Below are 21,465 nucleotides of genomic sequence, written 5' to 3' on the forward strand. Positions count from 1 at the left end.
AGAATTACAGACTATTTAGGGGCTCTGTGCTTTAGCACTGTACTACAGTGTAAACAGGAAAGGGGGATGAAGGCCCGATCTTAATCTAAGTGATCACAGTGATCATACAACTGGCAGGGCAGATGTCTATGGAGCTTGAGTTTGAGGCATCAGTGGGGCACCCAACCCAGGTGCACGGGAGTGAGTAAGCCTGAGGCCTGAGAGAAAATTCTAAAGGTTAGGTGCAGACTTGAGAATCTTTCACTAACAATGGGAGTTGCGACCTGGGGAGTGGAGTTATGAAGCATAGTGGAGAAAATGTGGCGAAAACAGACATATAACAACAGGGATTACTGGTAGGTGGTAGTTTCCAGGCTGGTGAAAGACAAGAAAGAGAGAGGGAGAGGGGAAGAGGAGGGGACAGGGAGGGAAGGTCACGAGGAGAAAGAAATAGAAGGAGGAGGAGGAAGGAGGAGAAGGAGAAATGGAAAAAGGAAATGGCTACAGATGTGAGAAGGTCTCAGCACAGGGGTCAGGGAAAGAGGAAGGAGGGAGACATAGGAAGACTTGTACAAGTTCAAGGTCAGCCTAGTGAGTTCAAGGCCAAGCCTTGGCTTTGTCAAAAGAAAACAAACAAGCAAACAAACAACCCAAAAGAATGTGATCAGCCCAAAGGCCAAAGAAATAAGAAGCCACATGGAAAAGTGATAAGAAAAGTGAAATTGTTTAGACCTTCTTTGTCATTGCGTCATCAGGGTAGATTACTACACCTTCAGTTAGGAGATGAAAAAAACAACTTGGTTTTGGCCCTTTCCTCACAGGCTTGCTAAGAATATCAACAATATCCAAGTAGTCTATATAATGACTAGCATATCGGACAGTTTTCATTTCATCTTCACTTATGAGAGTTCACACAGTGTACATAGTAAATACCAAATTTTCAATTTTAAGTTAAGAAAGTATATTAAATTTTTTTTGCAATTTAATATGATGTCCGAGTTTTGTTTCTGTTGAGCAAGCATGGAAGCAAGGTGTTTACTTCAGCTTATGTTTCCACATCACAGTCCGTGACTGAGGGCATCAGGGTGAGAACTCAAGCTGGACAGGAGCTTGAAGCAGAAACCATGGTGGAGCAATGGTGCTGCTTGTTGGCTAGCTCTCTGCTCTCTGGCTAACTCCCTGGCTAGCTGTCTGGCTAGCTCATGGCTTCTTGCTTAGCTAGCTTTCTAATACAATTCATGATGACCTGTCTAGGGATTCTGCCACCTATAGCAGGCTGCGGCCTCCTGCATAAATTAATATTCAAATAATCCTTTGCAGACATGCGTACAGGCCAAGCTGACTCATGCAGTTCTTCACTTAAGGCTTTCTTTTCTTTTCTTTTCTTTTCTTTCTTTCTTTCTTTCTTTCTTTCTTTCTTGCTTGCTTGCTTTCTTTTAGCTTTTCAAGACAGAGTTTCTCTGAGTAGCCTTGGATGTCCTGGATTCGCTTTGTAGACCAGGCCGGGCCTTGAACTCACAGTGATCCATCTGCCTCTGCCTCCCAAGTACTGGGATTAAAGTCATCCTCATAGATGACTCTAGGCTAGGTCAATGTGGCAATTGAACCTGACTAGGATATGTGCTAAGTTCAAAAAAGTCAGTACAGTGATACAGAAAATATTTTTCTATTCCGAGTCAATCAATTTAGAAAAAGTATCATCCAATAAGCTACATAATTCCAGGTAAAGTTTGTGTCCTACTGAGTTAAAAAAAAAATAGTATTTGTAACAGATTAAGCTAAGAGAAATTATATTAAATCAAACAAAGAAAGAAACCCCAAATCTGGTTTGCAATAAATGTTGAAGATAACAACATCGCGTTGAAGAAAAAAACATGGCCATGTTATATGCTGTATCTTCAGTGTCCCCAGAGGGGTCAAAGTTTAGTCACTGGCTTGTTTGTTATTGGAACCTGGTGAAATCTGTGGGAAGTGTGGCTTCACTAGAGGAAGGTAGAGCACTGGGAACAAGTTGTTGAGGGGGATATTGGGACGTAGCCATTTCCTTCCTTCTTCTTGTGTTTTCTGATACCACCAGGTGAGCAATGTCATGCCACACCACCCCCATGGTGAACTGCCTCAGCATATGCACAAAGTCAGCAAGGCCAGATGACCACAGCCTTAAACTCTGAAACTGTGATTCAAAGGTAGATCTTTCCACTTTATATGCTGACTTGTCCCAGGTTTTTGCTATAGTGACAGAAAGGTCATGAATTCTTTATAAAAATTTCCCCAAAGATACAGAGCTTCCAAATTTTCAAGCATTAAAAACAATAATATATAGACCAACATTTTTCTCATTTAATAATATCTATAGGATTGATAAAATGTGTTTATACTCTGTTGGTATTTACCTTCTGATGCGGACTTAAGTGACACATGCGCTCCTTGGATATACAAGGCATTCCATCAGCTTTCAGGGAAGGCAGGCAAACGAACAGATCCCAGGAGTTCAGATCACCTGCAAACATTAAGCAACATTAAGCTTCTTCCAGTAAAGAATGTCATTATCTAAACCCTAAAACACAAGTAATACCCTTAAGAGCAAAATGCTAATATGCAGAATACTAAAATTCAACTTTGTGTGACTCAAGACCTTAATATTTTATATTTAGCACTGTAATCTAGAGAAAATTTAGGTAATGAATATTTATAAAAGTATTTTGAAAAACTACAATTAGAATACATAAAAAACATCTTAGCCTTTAAAAAATTTATAAGACTTCTAACAAAAGGAGAATATTCTGGCAGAAAGTAAAATTAATAAAAATTTGAAAGATTTCTTGAAAAAATGAATCTGTGGTCTGGTTACAGATGCTGGAATGGGGTTCAAAATTCAGAACACACATGAGCTAAAGTAACTAATATGTCAGCTTTTACGAAGGACAAAAATCCTTTGCCAATGAGTCATACGCCCTGCCACAATAACTTGACAACTTGGAAGAGTGAATTGTGGCTCACAGGTCATCATTTATGGGCACATAGGAATGTATCTTCATTGATTGCCTTGTGTGTGTGTTTGTGTGAGTGTGGTATATGTGTGTACAGCATATGTACATAAACGTGTTTGTGTGTATGTGTAAGTTTCCTGCTCCATCACATTCCAGCTTATTCCTTCGAGACAGGGTCTCACACTGAACCTGGAGCTATGTTCAAAGCTGAGACCCCTGGTGGTCCTCTTATCTATTCAGACACAACATTGCTTCACAAGAATTAGTGGCCAGTTCTTACCACTGAGCCATTTCTCCATCCCATTTATTTATTATTTTCTTCCGTTTTGTTTTGGGTTTTGTTTGTTTCTTTGTTTGTTTTTGTTTTTCAAGACAGGGTTTCCTTGTGTAGCCTTGGCTGTCCTGGACTCCCTTTGTAGAGCAGGCTGGCCTTGAACTCACAGCGATCCACCTGCCTCTGCCTTCCGAGTGCTGCGATTACAGGCGTGGGCCACTACGCCTGGCCTTTTTTTTTTTTTTTTTAAGTCAGAATGCCGTATATGTAATTGGTGCTTTAAAAATAGATTAGGTAAATGTATCACTTATCAGAGAGACAAACAAACAGAAGAAATTTATTTCGATTGTTAGTGATAAAAGTAATAGCAAAACAAGTGCATCAAGAGTAATCAAGATGGAGTGGTCTCAACAACAACAACAAAAAAAAAAAAAACAAAAAAAAAAACCCTAGCACAGCCTGAGAAAAATTTCTCAATGTTTGGTTTGGAAAATTAACTTTAAACATACTTTCTGTGCACATTGTCTTCCTTGTGAGTCCTGAGACTAACACTCTTTCAGTAACTTTTTATACCAGAGGCCACCATTCCTCTCCTCCATCATTTATAGTGACTTCTAAAAAGCTTAGAAGGCAACCAGTTTGTCCAAAGCCCTCTTGTCTCTTCCCCCCCCACCCCGCCCCAGAAGAATTTCTCATGTAGAAACATAACGCTTCCAAAGAAACACTGAACAAATGAAAGAACTAATAAGGGAGAAGAATCTATAATTAGCAGTAAGATTTCACTCTTTGCCAACCAAATACTTTTTCATTTGACAAGCCCCATGCAGTCTGCACTATGTTTTATGGGTTTTGGCTGTCTTGTTGCCAGAAGGGAAAACTTCCTGGCGAATAAAGTGATCCAAACAACAACTAAACTTGAGCTCTCATCCCACAACTGTGCTGTTGGCTTGTTCGTGGAGATGGTCCTGAAAGATAACACAGCAGTTCAAAGGGAGAACGGGGTAAATCCAGCCGATGAATGAGTTGGAGCAGGCAGTCTTGTCCATGCAGCAGCAGCCAAGCCCCAGGCATGGGAGATGGAGGCTGCTCTATACACCCTCACAATTTCAGACCAATTCCTGGAGCTAAAGCCAGGAACAGTGCAATGCTTCTAATCCTCTATTGTGAACATGAAGCAGGTTTTGGCAGCCAGCATCTTTTGATTTCATTTCACAGAGAAATACAATACGTTTTTATTTCATATCACATCTAGTTCAGGAAATAGTGAAACCCTATGAAAAAACCTCCTGTCATAAGATCCCTAGCTAAATATTTTAAGAAGATAAGAATATGCAAAGAGAGATGCAAATTAAGAACTACATTGTTTGGCTCCTAAAACCAGAGTATATTTTGAATTTCTCTGAGGCGTGCACACAATGTCTAGAGTTGGGAGGATGAAACACACGTTTCAGTGATAAACGTTTAAAATTGGGAGACACACTTAAATAATTCAAAGCAATTCATTAAGAACTTTCAGTGAGCAGTACTTTGCTCTAGATATATGAAAAAAAATGAAAAGGAAAAAAGCAGGCAGTAAGTGCCCTTAGCAATCTATCTGAGGGGTCTAAAACATTCAAAAGAATTTAGGATAACATAAAATATTACACAGTCTCTTGGCAGTCATAAGGCGACCCCTCATCCCTCAAAAATATTCAATTAATATTTTAACTGAAAAATGAATAATTCAAAAAAGGCTCATATTCCTTCAATGTTCCTTAAAATTAAGTAAAGTATAACATGAATTTCAAGAGATATCTTCATATACTTCTTCCCTAATTATTGCTAGCATGGTCCAAACAATGCTGATGGTTTCCATTCAAAGTTCCTTTTTTCTTTGTTGAATTCTATGCCAACCTCCCAAACCTCTATAGGTTAAATATTTAGTAATATTTTCACTTTATCTACATTTCTTTCTCTGGCTCAGAAGTCAAGTCCCTCTTCCAACTCTTGCTACCCTCTATCACTTTTCTAAACAAAGCTTTACTTGTTTCAAGAGACCTAAGACGTGTTCAAACTTGGCCAGAGACATTCAAGAGCCATGTTGAAAAACTAGACACTTTCACTGTGGAGCAAAGGATCTTCATTAAGTCCACTGCATCTCCAAGTTAGCCTTGGAGTATCTCAGGTACAAATTTCTACACCAGTAAAATTTCAAACTAGTACAATATTTGGGGGTCTTGGGGACCACCATTCACCAGAGGACAATATAAGTCACTAGCAGACACACACTCAGCATCCAGAGCACAGGGGCAAGTCCAGCCCTTGAATAGATTATGTTTAGCCAGGAGAGTGGCCAATGTAAATGTCAGAAAAAAAAAAAGATTCCAGCCATTTATGGAAATCCTAGTAACTAGGACAATACCATCAAAGACTTGAGGGAGATGCCCAGCGACATTATGTTCCTCATAGTGTTCCAAATATTTATATTAATTAATTTTTTCACATGAGACTCTGAACTGGATATAAATGTTATAAGGAGCACAGAAGGACTAGCAATTTGCCCAACATTTTTCATCTAGTTAATGGACTTGAGTGCTGGAGGTCGAAGTCTAAAAGCCATGTTCTTGACACCATTAGCCTTTTAAAACACACGGAAGAGACAGAAAAATGGGGCTTTGGATGCCATGTACCTACTCATTTATGTAGTATTTGTGACAACTGTGTAGGCTAGAAACAAGGATTGCACATACCTTAGAAATAGAGACAGGAGGACTCCAAGATGGCGGCAAGCAGCGTGGACTGTGTTTAGAAGCTCCAGTAAACGATTCAGGGAATTGCACAGAATTCTTAATCAGGAACACCAAGGTCCCCACCCTACTACAGCGAGAGTACTCCACAGTTCAAAAAGGATCAAAATACAGAGAACCTGCATGGTGACCGGTGGGAACTGATGTGGGAGAGGGGATCCAGTGCAAGATTTGGGTCCTGTAATCCTAGCTGAACTTGGCACACGGTTTGGGCCCCATGACCCAAGCTCAACTCAACGTGGGGCTTGTGTCCTGAAACCCAAACTGGACTCAGTGCATGCATGGTTCAGCCTCCAAGACCCTAGCTGAGCTGTGTCCGTGGTCTGGCCCTGAGGCTCTGGCTGAACTCTGTGTGCAGTTTGGGCCCAGAGTCACTAGCTGAATTTGGCATGTGGTTTGGGCCCAGAGAACCTAGCTGGACTTGGCAGGCAGTTTGGGCCCAGAGACTCTAGCTGAGCTCAGTGTGCAGTCCCAGCCCTGAGACTCTGGCTGGACTCTGCGAGCTCAGTGTGCAATTTGGGCCTGAGACCCTTAATGGACTCAGCGCTAACTGGACTAAGTGCATGAATTAGGCCCTGAGACCCAATTTGCTCCAGAGACGTGAGCTGGACTCAGTGCTTGGGTTGGGTCCTTAGACACTAACTGGACTCAGTGTGTGTGAGGTTTAGGCCCCGTGACACTGACCTGGACTCAGCGATGGGTCTTGGTCCTGAAACACTACTGGGAACCACAGACCAGCAGAGCATCAGGGCTCTGGGACTAGGGAAATCTCAGGCAGATAGGGAGTAGAGTGGCCATCAGACCCCCTCCTTTCAGCCTGCTCCAGTCTGAGCTCCGGTGTCACAATGGGACCCAGAAGGCTGTGGAAACTTTGGCCTGACTCAGTGTGCATTCTGAGATCCAGGACAATTACAGGAACCACAGTACAGGGGAGCTGGGAATCACTGGCTATGAGAAACGCAAAATACAGGGCTGGCCTCCTGCCAGCCAGACCAGTGAAGCATCAGAGCTTCTGGCCTAGGGAAATCATGAGAAAACAAGTGAATCTATCCTCAGATTCCCTCCACCCAACTCCAGAAGCTATCTCCCATAACAGAGATGGCAAGCTGACTAAAGGACAGTGTAAAATCATACACACACAAAAAAAACTCAAAACAATATGGCATCTCCAGATCCCAGCTATCCCAAACAAAACAACCCAGAGAACTCAAACACAACAGAAATACAAGAAAATGACCTCAAATCCTTAGTAATGAGGATGATAATGAAGGAGACAATTAAATTTCATAATCAAATGCAGGAAAATGCAGTTAAACAGGGGGGAAGATATAAAAGAGGCCTATAGAGAGGCACTGGAAAAAATTCAGGAAAATACAAACAACCATATGAAGGAAATCAATAAAACTGTTCAAGCTCTGAAGGACTATAAAGAGGCAATGGAAGAAACCTTGGAATATATAAACAATCACATGAAAGAAATCAATAAAACAGTTCCAGATCTGAAGATGAAAATGGATTCAATGATAAACACACAGACAGAAGAAAAACAGGAACATGAGAGCTCAGAGAGGATGGTGAGCAACACAGAGGTGAGCCTGTCTAACAGAATCCAAGAGATGGAGAAACGAATCTCAGGTCTAGAAGATATAATCATAGATCTTGAAGCAACCATTAAGGAAAATTCTAAATCTAGAAAAATCCTGACACAAAACATCCAAGAAATCAAGGAAACCATGAAAAGAAGCAATTTGAGGATAATAAGCATTGAGGAAAGAGAAGATGCCAGACTCCAAGGCCCAGAAAATATTCTCAACAAAATCATAGAAGAAAACTTCCTCAATCTAAAGAAAGAGATGCCTATAGACATACAAGAGGCCTACAGAACACCAAATAGAATAGAGCAGAAACGAAAAACTTCCCGTCATATAATAATCAAAACATAAAATATACAGAACAAAGAGAAAATATTAAAAGCTGCAAGTGAAAGGGGCCAAATAACATTTAATGGCAAACCTATCAGAATTACACCTGACTTCTCAGCAGAGACCACACAATCCAGAAGGGCCTGGACAGAGATCCTGTAAACCCTAAGAGACCACAGATGCCAGGCCAGACTACTTTACTCAGCAGAGGTGTCAATAACCATTGACGAAGAAAACAAAATATTCCATGACAAAAACAAATTCAAACAGTACCTATCCACAAATCCAGTTTTACAGAAGGTACTAGAAGGAAAACACCACCCCAAAGGAAGAAGCTACAACCAAAAAACCACAGGAAATAGATAGCAACACCATTGCAAAAGCACAACCTCACAAATGCTCTACTGGAACCAACATCAAAATTAAGACTCTTAACAGTCGCTGGTCATTAATATCTCTTAACATCAATGGTCTCAATTCTCCAATAAAAAGACACAGGCTAACTTAATGGATGCATAAACAAGATCCAACATTCTTCTGAATTCAAGAAACACATCTCACCCATAAAGACAGACATTACCTCAGGGTAAAAGGCTGGAAACAATATTCCAGGCAAATAGTCACAAGAAGCAAGCAGGCATAGCCATTTTAATATCTAACAAAATAGACTTTCAACCAAAATAAATCAAAAGGGATGAGAAAGGACACTTCATGCTCATCAAAAGTAAAATCAACCAAGATGAGATCACAATTCTGAATATCTATGCTCCCAATACAAGGGCACCCACATTTGTAAAAAAATCTATTAACGAAGCTTAAACCACACATCGATCCCCACACGATAATAGTGGGAGAATTCAATACCCCACTCTCATTGAAACAGAAGCTAAGCAAAGAAATAACATCATTAACCAATACCATGAAACAAATGGACCTAACAGATATCTACAGAACCTTTCTCACAAACAAAAAGGAATATTCGTTCTTCTCTGAACCCCCATGGAACCTTCTCCAAAACTGATCACATAGTAGGTCACAAAGCAAGCCTCAACAGATACAAGAGGATTGAAATAATACCTTGTATCCTATCAGATCACCATGGTCTTAGGCTGCACTTCAACAACAACAGAAATAACGAAAAGCCTACACATACGTGGAAACTAAACAACTCTCTACTTAGTGGCATCTGGGTTAGGGAAGAAATAAGGAAAGAAATTAAGGACTTCCTAAAATTCAATGAAAATGAAGAAACAACATACCCAAATTTGTGGGATACATTGAAAGCAGTGCTAAGAGGAAAATTCATAGCACTAAGTGCCTTTAAAAAGAAATTGGATGCCGGGCGTGGTGGCTCACACATTTAATCCTAGCATTCGGGAGGCAGAGGCAGGAGGATCGATGTGAGTTCAAGGCTAGCCTGGTCTACAAAGTGAGTCCAGGACAGCCAAGGCTACACAGGGAAACCTTGTCTTGAAAAACCAAAAAAAAAAAAAAAAGAAAGAAAAAAAAGAAAAGAAAAGAAAAGAAAAAAAAGAAAAGAAAAGAAAAGAAAAGAAAGAAATTGGAAACTTCCCACATAAGCAACTTAATGACACAGCTGGAAGCCCTAGAACAAAAAGAAGCAGAAACACCCAAGAGGAGTAGACGTCTGGAAATAATCAAACTCAGGGCTGAAATTAATAAATGAGAAACTAAGAAAACAGTCCAAGGAATCAACAAAGCCAAGAGCTGGTTCTTTGAGAAGGTCAACAAGATAGACAAACCATTAGTCAAACTAACTAAAAGGCAGAAGGACAGTATCTAAATCAATAAAATCAGAAATGAAAAGGGAGAGATAACAACAGACACTGAAGAAATACAAAGAATCATAAGATCCTACTTTGAAGGCATATATGTCACAAAATTTGAAAACCTAAGGGAAATGGACGATTTTCTTGATCAATTCCACTTGCCAAAATTGAGTGAAGAACAGATAAACAAGCTAAATAGTCCCATTTCCTCTATAGAAATAGAAGAAATCATTGATAGTCTCCCAACCAAAAAAAGCCCAGGGCCAGATGGTTTCAGTGCAGAATTCTACCAGACCTTCAAGGGAGAGCTAATACCGATACTCTACAAGCTACTCCAAAAGATAGCAATGGATGGAACATTATCAAATTCATTCTATGAGTCCATAGTCACATTGATATCTAAACCTCACAAAGACCCAACAAAGAAAAAGAATTTCAGACCAATTTCTCTTCTGAACATTGATGCAAAAATGCTCAATAAAATACTTGCAAAACAAATACAAGAACTTATCAAAGATATGTACCATGAATGCACCATGACCAGGTAGGTTTCATTCCAGGCATGCAGGGATGGTCTAATATATGGAAATCCATCAATGTAATCCACCATATAAACAAACTGAAAACAAAAAAACCACATGATCATCTCCTTAGATGCAAAGAAAGCATTTGATAAAATCCAACACCCATTCATGTTTAAAGTTTTGGAGAAATCAGGGATACAAGGAACATACCTCAATATAATAAAGGCTATATACAGCAAACCAATAGCTAAAGTCAAATTAAATGGTGAGATACTTAAGGAAATTCCTCTAAAATCTGGAACAAGGCAAGGCTGCCCACTCTCTCCATATCTCTTCAATATAGTACTGGAAGTTCTAGCCAGAGCAATAAGACAACAAAAAGGAGATCAAGGGTATCCAAATGGGAGGGGAGGAAGTCAAATTATCCCTATTTGCAGATGATATGATAGTGTACATAAGTGACCCCCAACATTTTACCAGAGAACTGCTACAGCTGATAAACACCTTCAGCAAATTGACTGGATACAAAATTAACTCAAAAAAGTCTGTAGTCTTCCTATATACAAATAACAAGCTTGCAGAGGAAGAAATTAGGAAACCACACCCTTCACATTAGCCACAAGCAATATAAAATATTTAGGAGTTACTCTAATCAAGCAAGTAAAGGACTTGTTTGAAAAAAATTCAAAACTCTGAAGAAAGAGGTTGAAGATGACATGAGAAGATGGAATGATCTTCCTTGCTCATGGGTTGGGAGAATTAACATTGTAAAAATGGCCACCTTACCAAAAGCAATTTACAGATTCAATGCAATCCCTATCAAAGTACCTACATAATTTTTAAAAGACATTGAAAGTTCAATTCTCAACTTCCTATGGAAAAACAAAAACCCAGAATAACTAAAACAATCTTCTACAATAAAAGATCATCCAGAGGAATCTCCATACCTGATTTCAAGCTGTATTATAAAGCAACAGTAATTAAACAGCATGGTACTGGCACAGCAACAGGCTGGTTGATCAATGGAATGGAATCGAGGACCCAGATATGAACACACACACACATATGGTCACTTGATTTTTGTCAAAGAAGCAAATCTATTCAATGGAAAAAGCATAGCATCTTCAACAAATGGTGCTGGTCTAACTGGATGTCTACGTGTAAAAAATGCAATTGGACCCATATTTGTCACTATGCACAAAACTCAAATCCAAGTGGATCAAAGACCTCAACATAAAAACAGAGATACTAAGTCAGTTAGAAGAAAAAGTGGGGAAGAGCCTGGCACAGGAGACAACTTCCTGAACAGAACACAGCATCCCAGGCCTTAAGGTCAACAATTAATAAATGGGACCTCATGAGGCTGAGAAGCTTCTGTAAGGCAGAAAACACTGTCAACAGAACAAAGTGACAGCTTACACACAGGGAAAAGATCTTCACCAACCCCACATCTGACAAAGATCTAATATCCAAAATATATAAAGAACTCAAGAAACTAAACACCACCAAACCAAATAACCCAATGGAGAAATGGAACTCAGAACTAAACAGAGAATTCTCAACAGAGGAATATCAAAAGGCTGAGAAACACTTAAAGAAATGCTCAAGCTCCTTAGTCATCAGAGAAATGCAAATCAAAACAACTCTGAGATTCCATCTTACACCCATCAGAATGGCTAAGATAAAAACCTCAAGCGACACCACATGCTGGTGAGGATGTGGAGAGAGAGGAACACTCCTTCATTGCTGCTGGGAGTGCAAACTAGTACAGCCACTTTGGAAATCCATGTGGCGCTATTTCAGAAAACTGGGGATAAGACTTCCTCAAGACTCAGCTATTCCACTCCTTGGAATATACCCAGAAGATGCTCCAGCACACAACATGAACATTTGCTCAACCGTGTACATAGCAGCCTTATTCATAATAGCCAGAACATGGAAACAGCCTAAGTGTCCCTCAGTAGAAGAATGGATAAAGAAACTGTGGTACATTTACACTATGGAATACTACTCAGCTATTAAAAACAAGGAACTTCAGAAATTTGTGGACAAATGGATTGAACTAGAAATGATCATACTGAGTGAGTTATCCCAGAAACAGAAAGAGTCAAATGGTATATACTCACTTATATCTGGACTCTAGCCCAAGGGACATGTCCCATGAAAGTCTTCACTTACCAGGAAAGTGGGACAGAGAGGAAGACTTCCTCTTGGAACTCTAGGTGAGAGAAGCAAGGGAGAATGGGGAAATAGAAGGATCCAGAGGGTCCTAGAAACCTACAAGAACATTATGACTCATGGATCTGGGCCCAGGCGTCCTGCTCAAACTATGACACCAGCCAAGGACAATATGTGCAGTAATCTTCAAGCCCCTACCCAGATGTAGCCAATAGACAGGACATTCTCCACCATTGAGTGAAGAGTGAGGACTGACTTTGACATAAACTCTGGTGCCCCATATTTGACTAAGTCCCCTGGATGAGGAGGCCTGCTGGCACTCAGAGGAAGGATACCAGGCTACCAAGAAGAGACTTGATACCCCATGAGCATGTACAGGGGGAGGAGGTCCCCCTCAGTCACAGTCATAGGGGAAGGGAGTAAGGCAAAAATGGGAGGAGAGAAGAATGGGAGGATACAAGGGATGGGATAACAATTGAGATGTAACATGAATAAATTAATAAAATATATTGTTAAAAAAGTAGAGACAGACAGACAGACACATGGACACACACACACACACACACACACACACACACACACACACACACACACAGCTTTTCTAGCTTTGGTCTTTTTTAGTTACTACCTAGTATGTCTATTTCCCTTTGGGATCCTGGAGGAAAGAATGACTATAGGAACCCAGGTATAATCAGGAACCCCTAGATCCTCACACAAGCACTAAACCCATTATCAGCAACACTGCTGCCACCTGAACTCTGTTTAATCTCTCTGTGTGAAAGGAATGAGTCCTCAATCACACATGTTCTCAGAAATTACAAGCAGTAATTTGGCTTCCACTTAGCTTCAAAAATAGATTTCTAAAAGTCTCCCCTTCCTTTTTTTTCGGTGACTTATATTATTTCTTTTCCTATTGCAATGAAACCAGAGCCGTATGACTTAGACTAGCCAAGGTCTTAGAGAGGCCAGAGGGTAAAGTTCTAGAAGTAAAAACAGGATGTGCATTTCCCATTCTCTAGCTCAAAATTGCAAAACCAGAAACACTCTACAGGCACCTCCTCCCAACCAGCACACAGCTGAACACAATGACCAGTACCAGGCCTCCACAGGGCACGCTGTGGAGATGAAGATGCCTCATACAGTTTGAAAAGGAGATATGGAGGTCCGCATTTATTAGTTCACAGATATATAGACATTGTGTGCAGCTTACTTCCTTCTCAAAGCCTGCTCAGAATACAATTGACTTCTCAATTTTCAACATGATTTTTTTTTTTTAAATCAAGAATCTACCCTAAGGAGTGATGCTGTCCTTAGATCATTTCCGTCTTCCACAGGCAAGCTGCCACAAAAAGCAAACAATTGTTTCCTGGTTCACAAATAACTTCCCTCGTTGATAAAATCTGCAGGATCAGTAATACAATCCAGAGCACAGAGCACTGTGAGATAGTGCCATTATGCTAGTGCCATTTTCGTAGAAGCTCTTTATTCTCAAGGAAGGAGAATTCCACTCACTGGACAAACCAAATCAAAACAAACAACAACCCCCCCCCCCGAAACAAATATTACATCTATTCCTGCTGGTTTTCTTCATAATATTTACTACCTCCTGCTACATTATATAGTTGTTTATTACTTGTCTTTCCCCATTTGTTATTATTTGCTGGTTGTTTGGGCTTAGTTTGGTTTAGATTGATTTGGGTTATTTTTTGTTTTTGTTTTTTGAGACAAGATCTTACTCTATAGCCTGGCAGGTTTTGAACTCATATCTTTTGCCTCCGCCTCCCAGGTGCTGGGTGTATAAGCATGCATCCTTCCTCCCAGTCCTTTTGCCTCTGATTTGAGTATGAGCTCAAGAGAACAGAGACTGTAACTGTTCATTCACTCTTACCATCTCTATGCCTGTCTATCTGGTTGAAATACAAAGAGGATATGCTATGTATCTGTTAATGGTATATAAATGAGCAAATAACTGAATGCGGATAGCAGAAAAGCAATTACAACTCAGTCAAAAGCTAACCTCCTCCCTGGGTTAGATTTCAAGCTCGGCAAAACTGAATTAAATTAGGGAAAAGGCCAGGCAAAGCACAGAGAGGCCCAGGGCTAGAGCTGGCTTAGTAAGAAGAGTGTGTGCTGTGCAGCCACTAAGTTTTGACTCCCAACATGCACACAAGGGCCAGGCCAAGCAGCACACACCTGTAACCCCAAGGGATGAAGAAGGAGATACAGGTGGACCGCCTTAGGGCTTATTAGGTAGTCAGCCTAGCCAGTTTGGTGAGTTCTAGGATCAGTAAGAGACCCTATCTCAAAAAAAGTAAAGAAGGGAGCCTCCAAGGAAGACACCTCCAAATGCATACTTGGAAACAAACCCACATATGCCATACAAAAGCAGGAAGAGGCATGCAGACAGGAAGGAGGGAAGGAGGGAGAGAGGGAGGGAGGGAGGGAGGGAGGTGGGGAGGGAGGGAGGGAGGGAGGGAGGGAGGGAGGGAAAGAAGAGGGAGTAGAAGGGGGGAAAGCCAACCTTTTTATCTAAAAATGGAAAAATTCTGAGAAAAACACTAGGCATTTGAAAATTGTATTAATAAATATTTTGGTTCTTAGCTACTATGGATTAAAGAAGAGGAGGGGAAAAGAGAAAGGAAAACAGAGTTATCCAGCTTCCAAATAGGGAACTCGTCTGTGAACACTGAGGAAAACAGTTTTAAAATCTTTGGCTTAGAAACCAAACTTATGCCTTGAGTGTCTGGGGCACCAGAGCCCAACCTCATTCGCTCCTGCACAGCAGTAGACTGTAGCATTCCCTAAGTACACAACTAGAACACTTTGGCTTTCCTTTAGGTGAGGCCCTACGGGTATTTCAGGCCTGTGCATTCTTTTTGGCCTTTTGTTTGAATTTGTTTGTTTCCTTTCTCTAGTCTGTGTGAGGGACTAAACTGGGTATGCTGCACATGTAGAGGAGTGCGCCACCACTGTAGGACCCGCCCAGCTGAAGATGGGTGCCCTTTCAATATCTACACTATCAGTCTTCTTTTCAAAGTTGTGTTCTAGAAGCCTTGCTAAGTGAGAACATCATAGCTTCTCCATATCCTAGCCTGGTGACAGCATTGCAGTTATAGGCCCATTTAAAATTTATTGAAAAATTAGGCTGTTGACTTGATCCCATCTCAATATTGATTATATTCAGGTACCTATATCTTCTGTTCAATCTCTCGAGTTGCATAAACTAATATTCTGTTCCACACACTCAAGCTGATTTGATCTACATACAGATCACTGATAAGTCTCCCATAATTAACTTTGCTTGGTGCTCTTCTTACAGAAAGGGGCTATTCATCTTATAATCTCTAAGATAGAGTTCGTAGACTCTGGTCAGTCCTTCCGGTTTAATTTCAGAATGTACCATTAACTTTAAAGCAGGCATTCAACAGGAGTTTGTTATCCTTAACAAATTGCACAATATGATTACAAAATCCAATCAACTGGGTTCTTCACTCCAGGACTCTGGCCCCAGGTGTTTGTTCTGGCTCCGTATCCCTTCAAACCGTGGAACCTCTGTGTCTCAGAACAGAATTTCCAATGCATTCTGTCAGTGCTGCTCTGATAGGGCCTCAGATATTTGTCTTGTGGGAGGTGGGGGCGGGGGAGGTCAGTTCTGAGCTCCAGAAATTCTGACCTATTCATAAGCTCAGGAGAGCAACGATACTTATATATCCTGCAAAATAAAATCCTCCTGCTATGTAAAAATTTGCCCCACAAAGCAGATGAGCTTACCTCTAAGAATTAAGCACCATAAGAAGTGGTTGCTTCAGAAAGCTTTATTCTGTTCCCTCCATAACATTTTTAATATGCCTGTGCCATTTCTTAACGTCCCTTTAAGAAATATTGGTGGCATTTATGTATAAACTTTTAGTGTTTTCCACACTATGTTCCATATGAGAAAAAAAGTCTTCCTTTACCAAAATTTTAGGCATTGAAGATGCTTGCCAGATTAAAATACCTCAGCAGAAGTTAACATGGAAAAATCTGAGTTTTAAAAAATGGAATAAGCATCCTGGCCAGATATTTGTTTCTAATATCATTCTCTGATTTAAAAAGAAAAAGGACAAAGTTCATGAGGAAATAGTTGATTCAAGAGGAAGGGAGGGAAATATATAAGATGTGCCAAGAGCACTGTAGTTACGAGTTCTTAAAAATGCTTGAAAACAAAGATTAGATCATCAAATAAACAAACAAAAAGGAGTGCTGAATATTTCAAGGAGCCACTAGTGTCCATGACATGAGAGCAAGTAAAAGAGTAATAGAGTATAACCCCCAGCCAAAACCCATGTGTTAGTAAACAAGTGGGGCCAGAGGGACAGATCTCCCATGTAGAATTCCAGGCAGGTGAGAAAGCCACCATATCCTGAGAGAAACGGAGCATCACTCACATTCCTTGCGCAGTTACTCACAGTGGCATATATCGGTTTTTTGTTGTTGTTGTTGTTTTGTTTTGTTTTGTTTTATTCTACACAGGGTTTCTCTGTGTAGCCTTAGCTGTCCTGAACTCACTTTGTAGCGATCACAGTGGATCACAGCGATCCACCAGCCTTTGCCTCCTGAGTGCTGGGATTAAAAGTGTGTGCCACCATGGCCGGTTGGCACATGTCTTTTGAAACCTCAAAGCCAACTCCAGTGACCGACTAACCCCAGCAAGGTCACAGGTTCTAATCCTCCTCAAATGGCCATCAACTACCACCAAGTACTCTAATGCCTAAGACTTACAGGGGACATTTTGTGCAAACCACCACACCCTTAATAATAATAATTGTAGGTAGTAATATCTCTCCCAATAGTTGAGTGTGGAAAGAGGAAGCTGAGGATGTTTTCACAGTGGGACAACCTGGCAAAGGCCATCTCAGTTAGCTGAGCAGGGTCACCTCAGCAATGTTCCCTGTCTGTTGGGCATTCCCTTCAGATGATGCCTTTTCTTCTTGGCCATGCCCATCACCATTGGCCATCTAATCCTGAGAAAAACAACAGCAAATTCCATGAAAGGGCCCTTAAAAGAGTTTACCTGTTCTCAGAACAGCCAAGAAGAAAAAGGAGGAGATTGTGGCACTCACAGCTCCAAGAGTTCCTTGGGGACATGAGGTGACTAAATGGAATGTGGGAGGGGCAGAGGAAATAAAAATGTAATGCGGTACTTAGGGTGGGATCTTGAAACAGAAAAAGCCCATTCAGTTAAAACTAAGAAAATTTATAAACTAAACCTCTGAGTAACAAAACTCTCTAGAGGAAACAAGATGAAAACTGTTCAGTGATTTCAGTTGGGCAGAAACCCACATAAAATAATGAGGAGGATGAGAAATAGACAAGAGATGGGACTTAGCAGGTCTGTTCTTGTCCTCAGCCAGAGGCTGGGAACGTCTGCGGAAGTGACCAGGCCAGAGGCCAGAGGCCAGACAGCTGAGGCCAGCAATGGCCAGAAAGGAGTTCAGGGGCCCCTAAGTGAGAAGCCCTGTTGGGAAGCTACATGTGAGGTGGTGGTCTACGCTCATCTCTTCTGATGAGCAACGTTTTAACTGAATCTCTAGATTTTCATGGTGGAAATGAGTTGTGTCTAATCCCCACTTTTCTAAACGACCTTAGAGTCTCAGCTGCATAGCAATAGTACTAGGGGTGACTGAGGGTGTGTATCAGGGCGCTGTGAACAACTCTCCTATGCAAATTTCCCATTAAGGGAAAGTTATTTTGTTCTGGGTAAATGGACAGAATTGCATCAAGTGTGATGACGCACACCTTTGATCCCAGCCCTCAGGAGGCAGCTCGATAGGAGTTGGGGGCAAGCCTGTTCAATAGAGTACACTTCAGGCCAGCAAAGGCTACACAGCGAGACCCTGCCTCAAAAACTAAACAACAAAACATAAAGAATAGACTGTACCTCTAGGTGGAGACATAGCGTTCTGCTCTGCCCCAATGACTAAAATATCAATTATTATTCTTTCCTGCCTTAAGAGTAAATCTGGATTACCCTGTCAATCAATCACTTGTCTAAGAGGCCACCTCTGGGGAGACTAAAGCCACGCTAAGCCGACAGGAAGGCATCCTATCCTTAGTGAGATAGTATGTGTGCTCTTCTCTGCAGTGTCTTCCCATTGCAACCGCTTGCAGGGCTTGTGGCAGCTTCCCAGTTTGCTTTCTATTGCTGTGACTCACACCATGACCAAAGCGAACTTGGGAAGGAGAGGGTGTATTTCAGCATCCAAGTTAAATTCCACCATTGAAGGCAGGGGCCTGGAGGCAGGGACCGAAGCAGGGCTCCCAGAGGAATGCTGCCTTCAGGCTTGCTCCTAATGACTTGCTCAAGTTGCTTTTTTTACTAATACAACAACGCAGGACACCCGCACAGGAGGGGTGCACTCCCCACTGCGAGTTGGTCCTTGCCACATCACTGATGAATCAAGAAAAACATCCAATCTGATGTCATCACTTTTCAGCGGAGCTTCCCTCTTCCCAGATGACTATATTGTGAACACACTATCCAGCACAGCCAGGCAGCACTCACTGCGAAGCCGCCGCAGTGCAGCCTGCCTGCTTTTCTGAGTCCTAACATTTCCTTTGCATTCTTCTCTGTCTCCTGTTTTATCTGGACACTGAGTGAAGCCAGGACATACTTTCTCCTCTGCTCTGGGCTTTCTCACTTTGACTTTGAAAGTATTCCCAGCCCCCCCCCCAGTCCTTTCCACCCCATGACTACTTATAAACAGCAGGATCTTCTCTTCCCCTCCATCACCCCCCTGTCCCTCCCCCCCCCCCCCCCCCCGCCACCCCACCGTAGTCTTAGGGCTCTGGGCAGCTGCCAATATTTACAGCTTGCCTGACTGCAGTTTTTGTCTAAAACGCTAATAAAATTGTCCTCAAGCTTCCTTTTGGGTCTAATTTTTAAGTTATTTCATTAACAGGAATAAAACCTGACACAGAAAACCCCAGTCCCCTGGTAATATTAATTGTATATTTTGATAAAACTAGACACAAGAATGGGTCGCTACAAAAGCCATCAGCATTCCAATGCATTTTCCATACACAAGACGTCCCAGCAGTCCTTAAGGAACGAACTCTGGTGCCTCATATGTGACCACGCCCCATCGTATGTGGCCGCGCCCCCTCACATGTGACCGCGCCCCCTCACATTTGACCACGTCCCCTGCATGGGGAGACCCGGTGGCACTCAGAGGCAGGATAGCAGGCTACCAAGAAGAGACTTGATACCCTATGAGCATATACAGGGGGAGGAGGTCCCCCTCAGGCACAGTCATAGGGGAGGGGAGTAAGGGGAAAATGGGAGGGAGGGAGGAATGGGAGGATACAAGGGGTGGGATAACCATTGAGATGTAGTATGAAAAATTAATAAAATATCAAATGCAGTGGGAAAAAAAAGAAATGAGAAGACTGAAAATGGGCCTTTTGGAATTAAGGGCCTTTCTTATTCTTTCCTTACATGCAGTACCATTTCCCTCTAAATTTAACTCCTCTGTTGATTTCATTTTTCTCCATTGCATTGGCTATTGTTTTTCTGATAATGAGTTTTAAATTCCATTTGAACCTCCTCATGCATCAGAAGATATTTTCACTTACATTCGGGAGCGTGTGCTATGCCAAATAAGTACCGCTCTATGTTCATGATCTCCTACAAAAAAGGGAAGAAAATAAGAAAAGAACACACACCACACAGCCTTTCTTCTGTCTATTGTCTTTATCTTCCAACACGTCTCACTCCCTCCCTCACGCTCAGAAGCTCTGGCCATCAGCTTGTCCCTTCTCTCATTCCTGCCTTCCATTACCTTACAGTTGCATCACCTCTAAATTATATTTCTTAATTATTTTCACGGCCTTACAAATCCTACCCCAAAGTTTGAATCTGAGATTTCGCTATCTGTGCCAAGTCTCCCAACTGGCTTTCCCGCTACTAATCATTTTTCCTTCTCTGATAACACCGCCTTGTTGCTGCCAGAGATTATTTTCCCAACACACAGATCTTATCACCACCAGAACAAAACACAGCAGACTGTTTACCAGAGCAACCCGGGTCCCGCGCATCTGCCCTGACCCTCCCTTCTAATCTTCTTTCCCTAGCCTCAGCTCCTGCGTTTCCACACAGGCTTTTGTCAACATCTGCAGACTGGCCCGCAAAGCGCTGAGACACTCACAAGTGTCTCGCATGCAATCCACACAGCTGGATGGTCTTGCCTCCAGTATTTGCTTAAGATGTCATTTCTTTCTTTTTAAAAAATTTCAAGGATAGTCTAACTATGTGACCTTTGGACGGTTGTCTCATCAGGTTGACCTGGAACTCGTTTGTACCCCCAGGCTGGCCTTGAATCAGCTATGTGGTATAAGGGGGCCTTGAATTTGTGGTCTCATCTTCCTGAGTATTGAGATGTGCCACGGCGTCCATCTTAAGACATCATTCTTCACACAAATATTTGACTATGACATTATCCCCGATCTCTACATTGAGGATTCACCCTTTTTTTTTTTACTGATCATTTGTAATATTTTGTTTCTACCCTGCAGACCACTGAAAATGATGACATAGTTAAACGTGGGTAGCCAGGACATACAATGATGACACACCCATATTGCCACCACAAAGCCTGGTGAAAATGCAAAGCCTTAGGACTGAAGCGAGATGACACTCTGTCAATTACGAGATCTCCAGATGGTTTGCATTTAGGTGCAGCCTGGAGAAACGCTGGGGTATGTATGCCCATGCCCAGTAACTCTTTTAAAAGGCTTACGTGTCTTTAATGCTTTCTTCCTTACCTACAGCAACTATAGGGACCTACACTGTTCTCTTATTTGCCAACTGTGTTCTGAACAAAGCTTGGATGCTTCCTGTAAGTTACAAGATGTGCACATGCCTCACTGTAGTAATGTCCCTTTCCTTGTTAGGAGGCTCATGTTCCACACTGGGTTTTATTACTTCAGTACCCGGCATGCTTTTTTGACAGGCACTCCTTATACCAGATCTCACAGAACAGCA

General features: G+C 41.6%; 1 protein-coding gene across 6 annotated transcripts in view; it reads right to left on the reverse strand.

Annotated features, from left to right (window-relative positions):
• CPED1 (cadherin like and PC-esterase domain containing 1) overlaps window positions 1-21,465 on the reverse strand; it is a 279,052-nt gene that overhangs the window by 207,455 nt on the left and 50,132 nt on the right. For all 6 annotated transcript variants that reach the window (XM_084785389.1, XM_084785391.1, XM_084785392.1 and 3 more), the window contains exon 3: window positions 2,373-2,479. In XM_084785389.1, the coding sequence (XP_084641515.1) occupies window positions 2,373-2,479 (107 nt within the window). The remainder of the gene's footprint in view (window positions 1-2,372; window positions 2,480-21,465) is intronic.

Source organism: Acomys minous (assembly GCF_964271855.1).
Source record: "Acomys minous genome assembly, chromosome: 6".
NCBI classification, from domain to species: domain Eukaryota; kingdom Metazoa; phylum Chordata; class Mammalia; order Rodentia; family Muridae; genus Acomys; species Acomys minous.